The sequence below is a fragment of the Monodon monoceros genome, unplaced genomic scaffold (genome assembly GCF_005190385.1).
Source record: "Monodon monoceros isolate NGI ecotype Baffin Bay Population unplaced genomic scaffold, NGI_Narwhal_1 Super_Scaffold_4, whole genome shotgun sequence".
Classification (NCBI taxonomy): domain Eukaryota; kingdom Metazoa; phylum Chordata; class Mammalia; order Artiodactyla; family Monodontidae; genus Monodon; species Monodon monoceros.
The window spans coordinates 6,551,296-6,565,343 of record NW_021703781.1 but is presented as its reverse complement, the minus strand read 5'-3'; the positions used below and the strand labels follow the sequence as shown (position 1 = coordinate 6,565,343).

Genomic DNA, 14,048 nt, shown 5'->3' with positions numbered 1-14,048 from the left:
CCACTTTCCCAACGTGCTTTGTGAGAAAAATGTCTTCCCTTGCTATCACTTTCTGAAATAAATTAAAAAGTAAGTTTTCTTGAGGTAAAGATCTCATCTTTCCTTAAACTGAGTTCTAGGAAGCAGCACCCATAATAGATACTTAATACACCTAGGACTGCCGAACACATAATAAACGGAAACAAGGAACTGATTTTTGGATTAACTAAAATTATTCTCATGTCTATAGATCAAATGTGTACAGACCTCAAGCCCTGAACTGTAGAACTGTGCCACAATTGGACTAGATCCTAATATAAACAGGTATAAATACAAATATAAAGCTGTAACAATGGGAACCAGGTAATCACACAGCCACACAAGGAAATGTCCAAAGTAGCCAATTTACATTATGAGGTAGAAAAATACCCAATAAAATGGAAAGATGTTCCCAGTATACTGCTAAACAAACAGGTTATCAAAAAAGCACTGAGAATATAGTTAACATTTTTATAAAAAATGTGAGTGTGCGTGTACGTGTGTGTGTGTGTGTGTGGACACACCTATTAGCACATATTCGTATTGAAAAAAACCAAAACCATGACTAGAAGGTTGTAACAAAATCTCAACAGTGGTTAAAAATGGGTAGTAGGATTATGAGTAATTTTTATTTTCTTCTTTTGCTTACCAGTATTTTGTACATTTTCTAGAGTTAATATGTATTACTTTGGTATGAGAAAAATTAATTTTACATTTTAAAATAAACTTAAAGAAATATAAATTAAGAATACTGAAGCAGATAGGTAAGGCCTGCTTCTCCTTCCTTGCCCTAATGAAAACACCTTCTCTAGAACTCTCTGTAGAAACCTTCAGTGATTCAAAGACATGGCTGGATCCTTGCTTCTATTCTACAATGAAGGTCTAATAACACTAAGTGAATGAAAGATTCAAAGATAGGAAAAGCCATCCATCGGAACACCTCTCCCTACCTGGGCGTAGTGTAAGAGCTTCTCGGTGGCCTCAGGGTCTCTGTTCCAGATGAGGTCCTCACAGAGCTGTAGAAGTTCCTTGTGGATGTCATCATACACAGGAAGGTTTCCAGCATTCACTATCCCCATGTCCATACCAAACTAAGGGCAATAAAAAGAAAAATGAGGATTTCTAGGGATACTCTAAATCGGAGTCAGCGACTCTTTCTGTGAAGAACCAGATAGAAAATACTGTAGGCCATAGCTTATGTCGCAACCACTCAGCTCTGCTGCTGTAGCAAAAAAGCATCCATAGACAGGATACGAGTGAGAGTGTGTGACTTAGTTCTAATAAAACTGTATTCACAGAACTCTGTGAATAAAGCAGAGCAGAGTTAGTTTGTGGGCCGAAGTCTGTAAACCCCTGCCCTAAGTACAAGTTGGTATCAAAAGGTAAACAGGTGTTCCACTATACCTTGATTGCATGGTAAAGGAAAACCCCATGCATTGCTTCTCGAATGGCTTCCATTCCTCGGAATGAAAAGGACAAGTTGGAAAGACCTCCACTTACTTTGGCTCCAGGTAACGTTTCCTGGAAAAAATTTTTAAATATGAAAAGATTTCCCTACTTTGCCAAAAGCAGCCATCACATCCCTTAAGCTTTATTTATAACAGTGGAAAGTTTAAAAAAAAACCAAACATATAGAGTTCAAAGTAATTCAGAGCTTCTTTTAGCTAGACGTAGACCACACCTTGCATATCAGGACATCACAAAGGCAGTGCTTCATAGTTTTTCCTACTAGACTCTAATCTCCCTAAGGGAAAATAAAAAATTCTGCTTTATCTCTGTATACTTCTACAGGGACCATGATAGGGCCACAATACATGGTGAGTATGTCATAAAATATTTGCTGGAGAGGGACTTCCCTGGCAGTCCAGTGGTTAAGACTCTGCGCTTCCACTGCAGGGGGCATGGGTTCGATCCCTGGTTGGGGAACTAAGATCCTGCATGCCGCGCCGCACCGCACAGCTAAAAAGAAAAAAACTTTGCTGGATAAATAACAGAAAAAGAAAGAAACAGAGACAGATAACAGAGAGACAGACAGACAGAGAGAACAAACAGAGAGTAGTTGGTCATTCACAGAAGGCACAAGCTACTAGAAGGCTTCCACTGCCTAAATGAACAAACTCCCAGGTTCACTATAAACTTGACCAAGTTTAAAAGGGCAAAAGGAAATTGAGGTTCCCACCACACCTTATGACATATCAAGCATTAGTATGTGTGTGGAACAACAGGAACTCTTACTTACTGTTGGTTAAAGTACAAACTTGCTCAAGCATTTTGGGAGAGAGCTGGTCACTGTCTGCTACTGTGACCCAACCCTTCCACTTCTGGGTATATTTTATAGGGAAGCTCATGCAAGAGATATATACAAGAGATATATACAAGAACGCTCATAGCAGCCTTGCTCATAACATACCCAAAGTGGAAACAAACCAAACATCTAGGGACTTCCCTGATGGGGAAGTGGTTAAGAACCCACATGCCAATGCAGGGGCCATGGGTTCGAGCCCTGGTCCAGGAAGATCCCACGTGCCACGGAGCAACTAAGCCCATGCGCCACAACTACTGAGCCTGCACTCTAGAGCCTGTGAGCCACAACTACAAGCCCATGCGCTGCAACTACTGAAGCCTGCGTGCCTAGAGCCCATGCTCTGCAACAAGAGAAGCCACCACAATGAGAAGCCCGCACACTTGCAAGGAAGAGTAGCCCCTGCTCTCCGCAACTAGAGAAAAACCCGCAGGCAGCAACGAAGACCCAACGCAGCCAAAAATAAAACATTAAAAAAAAAAAAAGAAAACCAAATGTCTATCAACAGCAGAACAGTTAATTATGAAACAGGTATATGATGGAATATTATACATTAATTAAAATGACAAGGTACAGCTACAACAACACAGGTGAATCGTTAAAATGAGACTGGGTGAGGAAAAAAGGCATTAGAATCTTAAAGCTCAAAAACAGGCAAAACTATACTGTTTATACAGTTAATTCTCATTATTTGTGATAGCTATGTTCTATGAAGTCACTGCAAACACTGCAAATTGGGGAAAAAAACCACTGCTCCAATGGGAAATGCAGGGTTAGGTTCGTGAGCCTCTGGTCCCAAAAATATCATCACTGATCAACATATAACCCTTTATATGTGTTTCCATTTAAAGACATCTTGTTTAGTATATATTGTTGATTGCCTACCACTGAGCTCACAGCCAACAGCACCACAACTCGTGTCTAAACAAAATTCATCTAACACACATATTTTCTCCATAAGGCACATAACAGCCTTCTTGCACATAGGAACACTAAATAACACTTCAGCACAATGCATGGGAGCCATTTAAATACAGAAATCAATCACCAAGAAAAAGCTCAAAAATGTGAAAAACATGGCACTAAACGGACCATGAAAAGGGCACTTGTTTACGGAATGAGGGCTGAACCAAGAGGTTCAACCCTGTTGACTCATCTGAACACGTAGGTCAGGCACTCAGCTCTCTCACCACTCTGCACATGCACATGCCTGTGAATGATGCAGAAGCGCCGTCAGCATTGATTTGGGGGTCACAAATAAATTTTAGTAAGTAGGTGAATTTGCAGATACAAAATCCATGGATAATTCAGATTGACTGTGTATACAGAAGTGATAAAATTTTAAAGAAAAGCAACAAAGTAGAATCATAAAACTCAGCCTGTTGAAACACGCATAAAATTCAGAATGAGGGTGTAATGAGAAAGGGAGAGCCATGGGGGCACTACCCATGCTCCATTTCAGGACGCAAGTGAAAGTGAAAGCTATTATATGCTTCATAATTAATTATTTATCATACTCTATTATTTTTTCTATATTTCCCGGTATGTGTGTTTTACTTCACAGTATAAAATAACATATAAAAGAAAAACAATAAAAGCCCCTAAATTTCAGAAAACCAATTTACTACCTAAGAATAAGAATGTCAATATTCCTTGCCAATAAATATATGTTAGCTCAAACTATTCACTGGAGCCATGTGATAAATCTAAGCAATGTCTTGGGTAGAAAGGAGAAAAATACTTATACTCACTTTAATGACTTTTGTTGCATTAATAAAATTAACAGCATACAAGTTGTGTTCTTCCATCCCAGTACCAATGGTGAGGATATTAGGGTCAAAGATGATGTCATTTGGATTGAAGGCCAGTTTTTTCAAAAGGAGATGGTAGGCCCGGGTGCACACTCTGATTTTGGTGTCTGTTTCTGTTGCCTGGGGAAAGGAGTAAAAGATGTAATTTGAAATAGAAAAATGAGGTGTTATCTATGAAAACAGAAGGACAATTCACTTGTTGAAAGCGCTTAAGTATCAATGCTTGGATTTCATAGAAATCCAAATGCCAAGCAGCCTCTCAATGTTTATCAAATTATCTCCAAGGAGGAATTGGTTTAAAGTCCCTTTGTGTTTTCGTCAACACAACAGCTACACTACTTCTGTAAAGATCAAATCTTACATACACGTATGGTATGCTAATAAACAGGCTTCTTAAAAATACACACATATGGGGGGCTTCCCTGGTGGCACAGTGGTTGAGGGTCTGCCTGCCGATGCAGGGGACACGGGTTCGTGCCCCTGTCCGGGAAGATCCCACATGCCACGGAGCGGCTAGGCCCATGAGCCATGGCTGCTGAGCCTGCGCGTCCGGAGCCTGTGCTCCGCAACGGGAGAGGCCACAACAGTGAGAGGCCCATATACCGCAAAAAAAAAACAAACACACATATGATAAAAATTCAAATACTACTAAAGAATAAATTTAAAAATACGTGCCCTTTCTCTCCTGGACCTGCCTGCAGTGTCCTAACCCATCACCCAGGCTTTCTTGGACCTTCCTGCAGTAACAGTCTACACAGATTCAAAGATGTTTATTTATTCCCCACCTCCAACCCCACCCACCATAACATTAGCTAACTAACTTGTGCCTCAAGTCATAAATATAAATTAATATTACTTTTCAAAACAGTGACCCTAGAAAGCCAAGCACTGACTCCAGCAAATCCCAGTCCTCCTGTTGCTTCCCAATATCCTTAGAATCAGGTCCCATGCCTCCAATTCTGTTTCCTATCACTGCCCCCTCATCTACTCCACTCTCCCCACACTGCTCCCTTGATGTTCCTGAAACCCACCAAGCTTGTCCTCCCTCAGAACCTTTCTATTCATTGCAGCCACTGCCCGGGACACACTGTGACATGGCTTTGTGCTTTGCATCACTCAGGTCTCCACCCAAATGTCCCCTTTTCAGAGAAGCCTTCCTTAATCACCATCTCTAAACCAGGCCCCTGCCACCCCTCTTGCATCCTCCACTCTTTTTCACGGTATCTCTCCTTCTAGAAAATATATTTATTTGGCAACTTGTTTATTATTTTTTGTTTTATTATTTATTATTAATTTGTCATTGTGAGCTAGAATCAGTCTTGCTGTATCCCCAAAGCCTAGGGCAGTGCCTGCCAGAGGATGTGCTCAATATTACTGTTGAATGAATGAATGAATGAGACTTTATCTCAGGGCATTTCTTTTTATTATTATTTATTTATTTATTTATTTATTTTTGGCTGCATTGGGTCTTCGTTGCTGTGCACGGGCTTTATCTAGTTGTGGCAAGCAGGGGCTACTCTTCCTTGCAGTGCACGGGCTTCTTATTGTGGTGGCTTCTCTTGTTGCAGAGCACAGGCTCTAGGTGTGCAGGCTTCAGTAGTTGTGGCATGCAGGCTTCAGTAGTTGTGGCATGCGGTCTCAGCAGTTGTGGTTCGTGGGCTCAGTAGTTGTGGCTCGTGGGCTCTAGAGCACAGGCTCAGTAGTTGTGGCACACAGGCTTAGTTGCTCCGCAGCATGTGGGATCTTCCCGGACCAGGGATCCAACCCGTGTCCCCTGCATCAGCAGGTGGATTCTTATCCACTGCGCCCCCAGGGAAGCCCTGACTCAAGGCATTTCTGAACTTGGTCATGGAAACTGTATTCAGGTCAAATTTACAACCTCAATGCGAGGCTTATTCAACAAATTTCATGCCGAATAATTTCTGTTTGTAGAAAAAAAACAAATCTGCTCTGAAGAAAAAATGAATACTTGCTATCACTACAGTGGTTCCAAAAAAATAAGTCACATACAGTTCTGAATAAATGTGCAAAATGTTCTTGAAAATTGTCCAACCCCACTGAATTAAGTGTTGAATCTTCCAGGCTGACTACTTGGGAGGGAGGATACCCTTGACCAGATGTGAACATGAAGTATGGTAAATAAGCTGCTGATCACACACATCCTGACCTCTAGAGGGAGCTCTCAGGCAACCGCAGGGATGAGGGGTGCAGATACTGCTGTAGTTCAAGGACATTCAGTGAGGCCCCAGCCTCCAGAGAAAGGCTTGGCAGGGGAATTATAAAAAGAACTCACTCAGATCTAGGCTTCTGATTGCTCACCTACTTTGGTGTTCTTTTTCAACTGTTCTCCGTGATGTCTAATCTATCCCTGCTTCCTGCAGCTGCTGGGGTTAGAGTTTACCTCCTGCTGGGGATGTGCTCCCACGACTTAGCAGACCAAGGGGCCCAGGGAAAGGACCACAAGGAGCAGGCTCTGCAGCCCCACTGCTCCAGGCTTCAGGGAAGGTGGCAGGCTCTCATCTTCCTTAACTGAATGTCTTCAACAAACTTCTTACTTCTTCCTTCAGTTAGTGATAAGGTTAAGATCAAGATGTGGGCCCAGAAGAAAGTGGTCAAGAGCAGGTCACCCAGGGTCACCTTTAGTCTTGGACTTTATTTCCCCCTTCACAGAGAGCCAGAGTTCTAGGTTCTAGGTTCATGGCCCAGCTAAGCTCACTAAGAGAAAAGGCACGGGGGTTTGGGGCTACCAGTGCTGTTAGCATTTCTTCATCACCTAGTTTGGTTGGTAGGTCCTGGTCCTTTCTTTCTCTGAGCCATGAATGACATCTCACAGGACAGGAATTCATTTCTGGGTCAGAAGTGAATCATCAACTATCAGCTCTGCAAGGATGAGGCCCCTGTCAAATTGTTCTCCCAGCACCTAGTACACTACCTGCCACATTAATAGACAAGCAGCTACTGTCTGTTGAATAAACAAGCAAATCTCAGAATGCACAGAGTTTCAACGGACAGGCCTTTGCCAGGAGCATGTCGTGTTAGATTCTCCAAGGTTCTCTTTGTCCTGTTCCTCAGCCAGGGCTGTGAGATAAACATACTAATAAGCTTCAAGGCTTGAGGATTTCAAAGATGCAGAAGCTCTCAACTCTGGTGGCATGTTTTAATAACCCGGAGGGATTTTCGTTTTCTAATACTAATACCTGAACCTCACTCAAGACCAGTTCAATCAGAATCCTGAGATGAGACCTAAGCAACAGTATTTTTAAAGAGCCCCTTAGCGATACTAACATACAGCCCAGGTGAGAACCACCAAAGAGTGAGATGCACCTTCTCAGGCTGAGGTAGAAGAAACCTCAGTGAAAATATTGCAAATCCAAGGGCCAAGAAGGAGGAATAAATATCTTTTATGATTTTATGATTTATCAGGTTAATTCTTAAGCTGTAGTAAAGCTAGACAGCCATCAGTAGGTAGGAGGCTTCAGTTAAGAAATCCACTGCTCAGGTTTTGCTAGATTATCAGACACTTAGGGAAAAATGAGATAAGCATAAAACAATTTTTGATTTAGTTATCGAGGCTGATACTATGAGAAAGAAAGAAAAAGGATCAAAGACACCTAGGTTCTGTGAAAATGCACCCTGACAAGAACAGAGAAGGAACGGGACCAACTTCACAGGCAAGTTAAAGGTTTCAAACTTGACTGAACCAGCTTAAAGTGGGCCACAGAACACAGCAGAGTTCAAAACAGAAGTGACGGAAAGGGACGTGTGTGCCACCATCAGAAAGGCACCGACAAGTCAGAAAGAAAAAAGCTGAAGAAGGGAAGTTTCCAAGGGAAAATACAGGACAAGAGACCCGTTGGCTTAAAATCACTCAGGGCAAGGGACTGGTTCAGAAATCCTTGGAGTGACTTCCCTACTGGGGTAAATGTGTGGGCGTAAGCAGCTGAAGGTTAGGACACCCAGAGGCCGGCAGAAGCCGCAGGCCTGTGGAGAGAAGTGAGGCATGGGATGAAGGACAGGGCAGAGCACTGAGCTGGGGTTGCAGGAGACGCAACGTCACCTTGGAACGCCTCCTGGCTCACCCTTCTCCTGAAAGAACGGAGGCTGTGCCCCTGGCAGAACTCACAGTTAAGGCAGAATGTGGATGCCAGGAACTCAGGATTATAGAGGAAATGGATAGGATTTCAGACATGGAATCGACACCGAGAGGTGATCTGGTGAGGAAAAAGGGTGTCAGTTGCAATCTAGAAACTGCAGGTGCCACCACACTGAAAACTTCTGAACTCTTTAAAGAAGTCAAGTTGTTTTAAATGTCATCTTCTAGGAAAGGATGCAAATTCTGTGCGGGGTGAAAGGGAGGAAAGAGAAGGAAATTCTTAATATGTTTATCGATCCCTGGATAGAGTGGAGGATTGGTCGGCTTTAGTACATTCAAAGGAGAGCTAGGAAGGGGATACAGTAGAAAGAGACAGCTCATAGGAAGAGCAAAGAAAAAGACTGACCTACTATCCAGAGATGTATTTAAAACCAATACCCAAAAATATTTAGAAAAGACCCATAACCTATCTAGTTTTGCCTTCCTTTTAACAATCGAGCTTTAACTATGAACTCTTTCCCTGCCCTTCAGATCTTTCTGGAATCCCACCATGCTAGATTTTCCCTGCTTCATCAGGTCTTTCTTCCACTTTCACCAAAACCTCTGAAAGGCACTGAATCTTGCAAGGAGCTGGGCCTTCTGCTAACCATTATTTATCCTCAGTGCCCAGAGCCCAAGGCTTGGCACAGAGGATTAAAATACGAAAACCATATTTGTCCTTTCCCCATCAGCCAGACAACATCAGAGAGAAAAACGGGTAGCAGAAAAGAAGCTGCCCTGGGTTAAGAATTGGGTTACTCAACCTTGATACTGTTGACAATCTAGACCAGAGCATTCTTTGCTGCGGGGGCCGCCCTATGCATTGGAGAGCTTTCAGCAGCATCGCTGCCCACTCCCACTAGATGACGGAGCACATCCCCTCCCAACCACCCAGTCATGACGATAAAAAATCTGTCTAGACATCGCCAAATGTCCCCTGGGGTGGCAAAATCACCCCCCCCAACTTGAGAACTACTGGTTTAGAGGAACCACAGGGGATACAGCAGGTGAGGAGACCAGAAACCAGACTCATCTGCAAGGTCATTATCATGAGCCAGCAGGTGCTCATGGCTTTTCTCTACAACCTGCAGAGAGGGGCTGTTTGCTGGAAAATCCTACTCTGCAAAGCCAAATACTAAGGCCTGGACGAAGCAACGCCACATCCCAGCAGGGGCAAATGAACCCACTCAAATCTTCTCTCTCACAGCGAGGGGTGCCAGGCACATGCTAGGGAGCAGGGACCCTCAGCGTAGGAGGTATGCCTACTGTATGCTGTGCTGTTATTCCTGTAGGACAACTGAACACCTCAGGCATGGACGTCTTAAGACCAGGCGTGGCTCAGAGGCCTATGTTCCTCATATCCCTACCACAAACTCCTACCTCTGAAGGCAATCTGGACAAGTCTCCTTTTTACAAAGAGAGAATTTAAAATATAACTACCTTATAAAGAAAGGTCCAAGGAGATAAATACTCAATCATGGCATCTTAACCAGAGAGGGGTGACCTCTCTCTAGCCACTAAAAAGGAGGTCCCTGAAATGCAGAAATATATGTCAGATTTTAACAAAGCTGGGAGAGCGTTAGAGCAGAAACTCTGAGAATCACCTCCTAGGCGTGGGTCAACTACCTTCACCAAGGAAAAAAATAAAGGGCAAACTATTGATTTTGGTTTCCCACAACTATGTGTTTATCATACTATGGTGCATAACGTACTGGAAAATATAAGATATTCAACTCGAAAACAGTGTCAATTTATCTAAATTTTAAAAAGAAGATGTTATGTAATAAAACTCTAAAAAATTACTACCAAGGAAAAAAAAGCCAAAATCACAACAACAAAACAACACAAATACCTAGGAATGTTCTTGAGGTTTCCTATTTAAGAAAAACTATAAAACTTGATTGAATAGTAACCAGAAAGATATATCATGTTCCTGAATGTCTCCCAGACACCAATTCCTCATTATTTTCTAGGTTAGGATTTATTACATTTTAATCAATATCCTAATGGAGTTTTATTTCTCCATAAATTAGAATATTATGTTCAAATCACTTTAACATAGGAAACTGTGCTGAATATAATGGATCTTTTATAGGATGATACTGATTATTCTTTTACATAGTTTACACACGTGCAAACAAAAATAGTCTATTCTACTATGTGATAACTGTATTTCTAAGAAAACTTACATTAGCAAAAATTGCCATAAAAATAATCACTTCAATTAGAAAAGGATAATTAAATCTAGAGGTGAGCAGTAATAATTTTTCCCATAGAAATTTCAATAATGAAAGTGTTCTTCGTATTTTATATATTATTATATATATTATATATATATTCTTTATTGTTGTTGTTATTTAGAGTTAAAAGTAACAGCTGATCAAAACTACTAACATCAACAAAAAACACAGAAGTGCTTCCTTATATGCCTTCTAATCCAGAAGGCTCGGGGCCAGTCCTCCCTGTCATATCTGGCCTTGACTTTGCAGTTTTCATTGCACTATGGATCACAAACATAAAGCAAAGACAGTCGCCATGTACTGGAACATAAGCACGTTGTATGTTCCTCTGCTTTGCTTAGTTGCAACAGTGGTCTTCCATTTAAGAGAGCTGTTTTCTCCTTATAACCAGTGGTGTCATCCAAGCAAAGCAAATCTTGGTTCTTACCTGATCGTTACACTCAAAGGTGTTACGAACTCAATTAATAGAAGAAATGCCTTTGCATCAAAATATCTGTATTGCTGATTTCTGAAATATTCAAGTATATGAGTTTTTTACTTTGTTCTTTATAATTTACAATACTACAATCCTTCAACGAGCATATGTAGGTCTATAATTATATAGAAAAATTACTTTTAATCAGGAAAAGCAGTTTTTGAAAAGGGACCTTTAATCCCACCACCTTTACTCTAACAGCTATTCTCCTTAATAGCATTCTCCTCCAATCTTTATCAAATGTGGTTTTTATGTAGTTGCATATACAGTGTCTATATAACTACTGGTTTTTAATTTTTTTATTTGTATCTTGTAAGCACTGTCATGCTGCTCCATAATCTTCATAATTAATATTGAAATACTCTGGATAATATTACAACAAAATGATAACCTAAGTTATCACTTTCTCTCCAGTTGGGCATTTAGGTTGTTTTATCTTCAATAAAAAGCTGGTGAAAAACCTTGGCATATATAGGATTCTTATGCTGCTGAATGTTTTTATTGGGATACTTTCCCAGAAATGAGATCATTACCTCAAAGGGTATGAACATTTTCATGTTTCTCGATAGGCATTATGGGGTCTTTCAAAAGGACTGTCTCAGTTTTTACTATACTTTACAATGAATGAGGCCTTCTGTTTACCACTGCTGTACCAGCACAGATCTTGATCATTTTAAAGTTTACTTTTGCTAACTTAATAAGGACAAAATGTCACTTTAATATTGCTCTAATGTGTGTTTCTCTCATAACTAGCAAGTTAAAAAATGTCCCCTACATTTGCTTTTTATTTGTGGACTCATTCAAATCTAAATTGGGAAAGCTTGTTCTCAGCCAAGATCAAGCACTCTGCAGGGGAGATAACACAGGATTTGGAAGCATGCATCAGTCTTCAAACTAGGCAGACCAGGGCTCCATTACGTCCTAGCCATTTGACCTTGGCTCACTGTAAAATGGGGCGACAGCTACCCCACATGGTTACTACGAGGACTAAATGAGATAAACTCTGCTGGTGGTTTTCAGCCAGAGTATACAGGAGAATCACGTCTAAGGCTTTAAAATTACCGAAGCCAGGTCTCACCCCAGACCACATGAGTCAGAAACTCAGGGGTGGAGCCCAGGGGTGTGTATGTGTTTTAACAGCACAGGCAGTGACCACCCTTCCCCATGGGAGTGCTTCTGCTTCACACTTATGGTAAAGCACCAGTACACGAAGCAAACAACATGCCATTCTCATTCTCAGGGCTGACCTTGCCTCCTGCTTCGCTGAGAAAATAGAAGCAGTCAAACCACCCCCCACCCCCAGCACTCCCAGCCCTGCCTGCTGCGCTGCCCCGCCCCCTGCACACTGGCTGCCAGCCCCTCGACCCACAAGGTCATGGACTGAGCAAGTGCCCCCTTTCTCCTGCGCACCAATTCCTCCCCTTCTCTCTACCAGGTCACTCCCACCAGCTTACAAACACATACTGTCACATCATCTGTCTTCACACACACACACACACACACACACACCCTTTCTTAACCTCATATCCATCTCTGGTTTCCACCCTATTTCTGTTCCCCTTTCTGGCAAAACTCCCCCAAAATGGTTTATACCTGCTGCCCCCAATTCTCCTCTTCTCTCTTGAACCCACTGCGATTAAGCTTTCATCTCCTTGGAAACAGCACAGCAAGATCATAAACTACTCCATTTCTAAATCCAAGGGCAAATTCTTGATCTCCTCCTCCCTGATCTACCCACAGCTCTTTAAAATAGCTCGTCATGCCCTTCCAGAAGTTTTCTTTCCACATGGCTTCCAGGTGAACTCTCCCCTCTGGTTCCTCTCCTACCAAACAGGCCGCTCCTTCCCAAGTTCTTCTGATGGCGTCTCCTCTTCTCCCTGACCACGAAGCACTGTGGCTCCAAGACTCACTTAGTCCTAGGGCCTCTTCTCTACTGTCATTCCTTTGGTGAAGTCAGTCTCACTGCTTTAAATATCATCTAGGAAGAAATAATTTCCAAGTAAGGCAATCCTATCTTCAAGCCAGACTTCGCCCATGAAGCCCACACTCATCTCCACAACCACATCCTGAGCACACCACTGGAAACACACAGCCAAAGCGGAACTTCTCCTCAGCCCGTCCCAACCGGAACTTCTCCTCAGCCCGTCCCAGATCGGCTGCTCACTGCCCTCCTACCTCGACGCCCAGGCCGAAAAGCTGAATATTATCTGTGACTCCTCCTCCTTTCACGGCTCACAACCAACGCGAAGGCAAATCCTACTGGCTCTACCTTAAAGACACATCTAGAAATGGATGACTCCTCACGTCTTCTGTTGCTCCCGCCTTGGTCCCGGCCACCATCATCCCTCATCTGCGCTACAGCAACAACCTCCAGTGGCTCTGCTTGGTCCCCGCAGACCATTCTCCCTGAAGAACCAGAGTGGTTTTGAAACATAAATCGGACCATGTTCGCTCCTCTGCTCAAAACCCTTCAGTGGCTTCCCAGCTCACTCACAGGAAGAGCCAAAGTGTTAACAGTGGTCTCCAAGGCCCTTCACGATTTGGTGGCTGCCTTTTGTTTTTTGTTTTTTTTTTTGGCTGCGTTGGGTCTTTGTTGCTGCGCGGGCTTTCTCTAGTTGCAGCGAGCGAGGACTACTCTTCGTTGCGGTGCGCAGGCTTCTCACTGCGGTGGCTTCTCTTGTTGCAGAGCACAGGCTCTAGGCGCATGGGCTTCAGTAGTTGTGGCATGTGGGCTCAGTAGTTGTGGCTCGCGGGCTCTAGAGCACAGGCTCAGTAGTTGCGGCGCACGGGCTAAGTTGCTCTGCGGCATGTGGGATCTTCCCGGACCAGGGATTGAACCTGTGTCCCCTGCATTGGCAGGCAGATTCTTAACCACTGCGCCACCAGGGAAGCCCGCAGCTGCCTTTTTAACCTCAGAACTTCTCAATCTCCTCTTCTCCCCTCTTTTCCATCCCAAACCATCCTATATAAAAGAGCATCCCCCACCCTCATCCTGGTACTCCTATCACCCTTAGCCCTTCCATATCCCTTCAGTGTATTCAGTACCATCCAGGGGTGTGTGTGTGTGTGT

General features: G+C 42.9%; 1 protein-coding gene across 5 annotated transcripts in view; it reads right to left on the bottom strand.

Moving 5' to 3' along the window:
- Positions 1-14,048, bottom strand: part of MTR (5-methyltetrahydrofolate-homocysteine methyltransferase) — a 117,479-nt gene that overhangs the window by 51,158 nt on the left and 52,273 nt on the right. For all 5 annotated transcript variants that reach the window (XM_029245051.1, XM_029245054.1, XM_029245052.1 and 2 more), the window contains 3 exons: positions 4,072-4,251; positions 1,423-1,539; positions 969-1,109 (listed from right to left, as the gene is read on the bottom strand). In XM_029245051.1, coding sequence (XP_029100884.1) covers positions 969-1,109; positions 1,423-1,539; positions 4,072-4,251 — 438 coding nt within the window. The remainder of the gene's footprint in view (positions 1-968; positions 1,110-1,422; positions 1,540-4,071; positions 4,252-14,048) is intronic.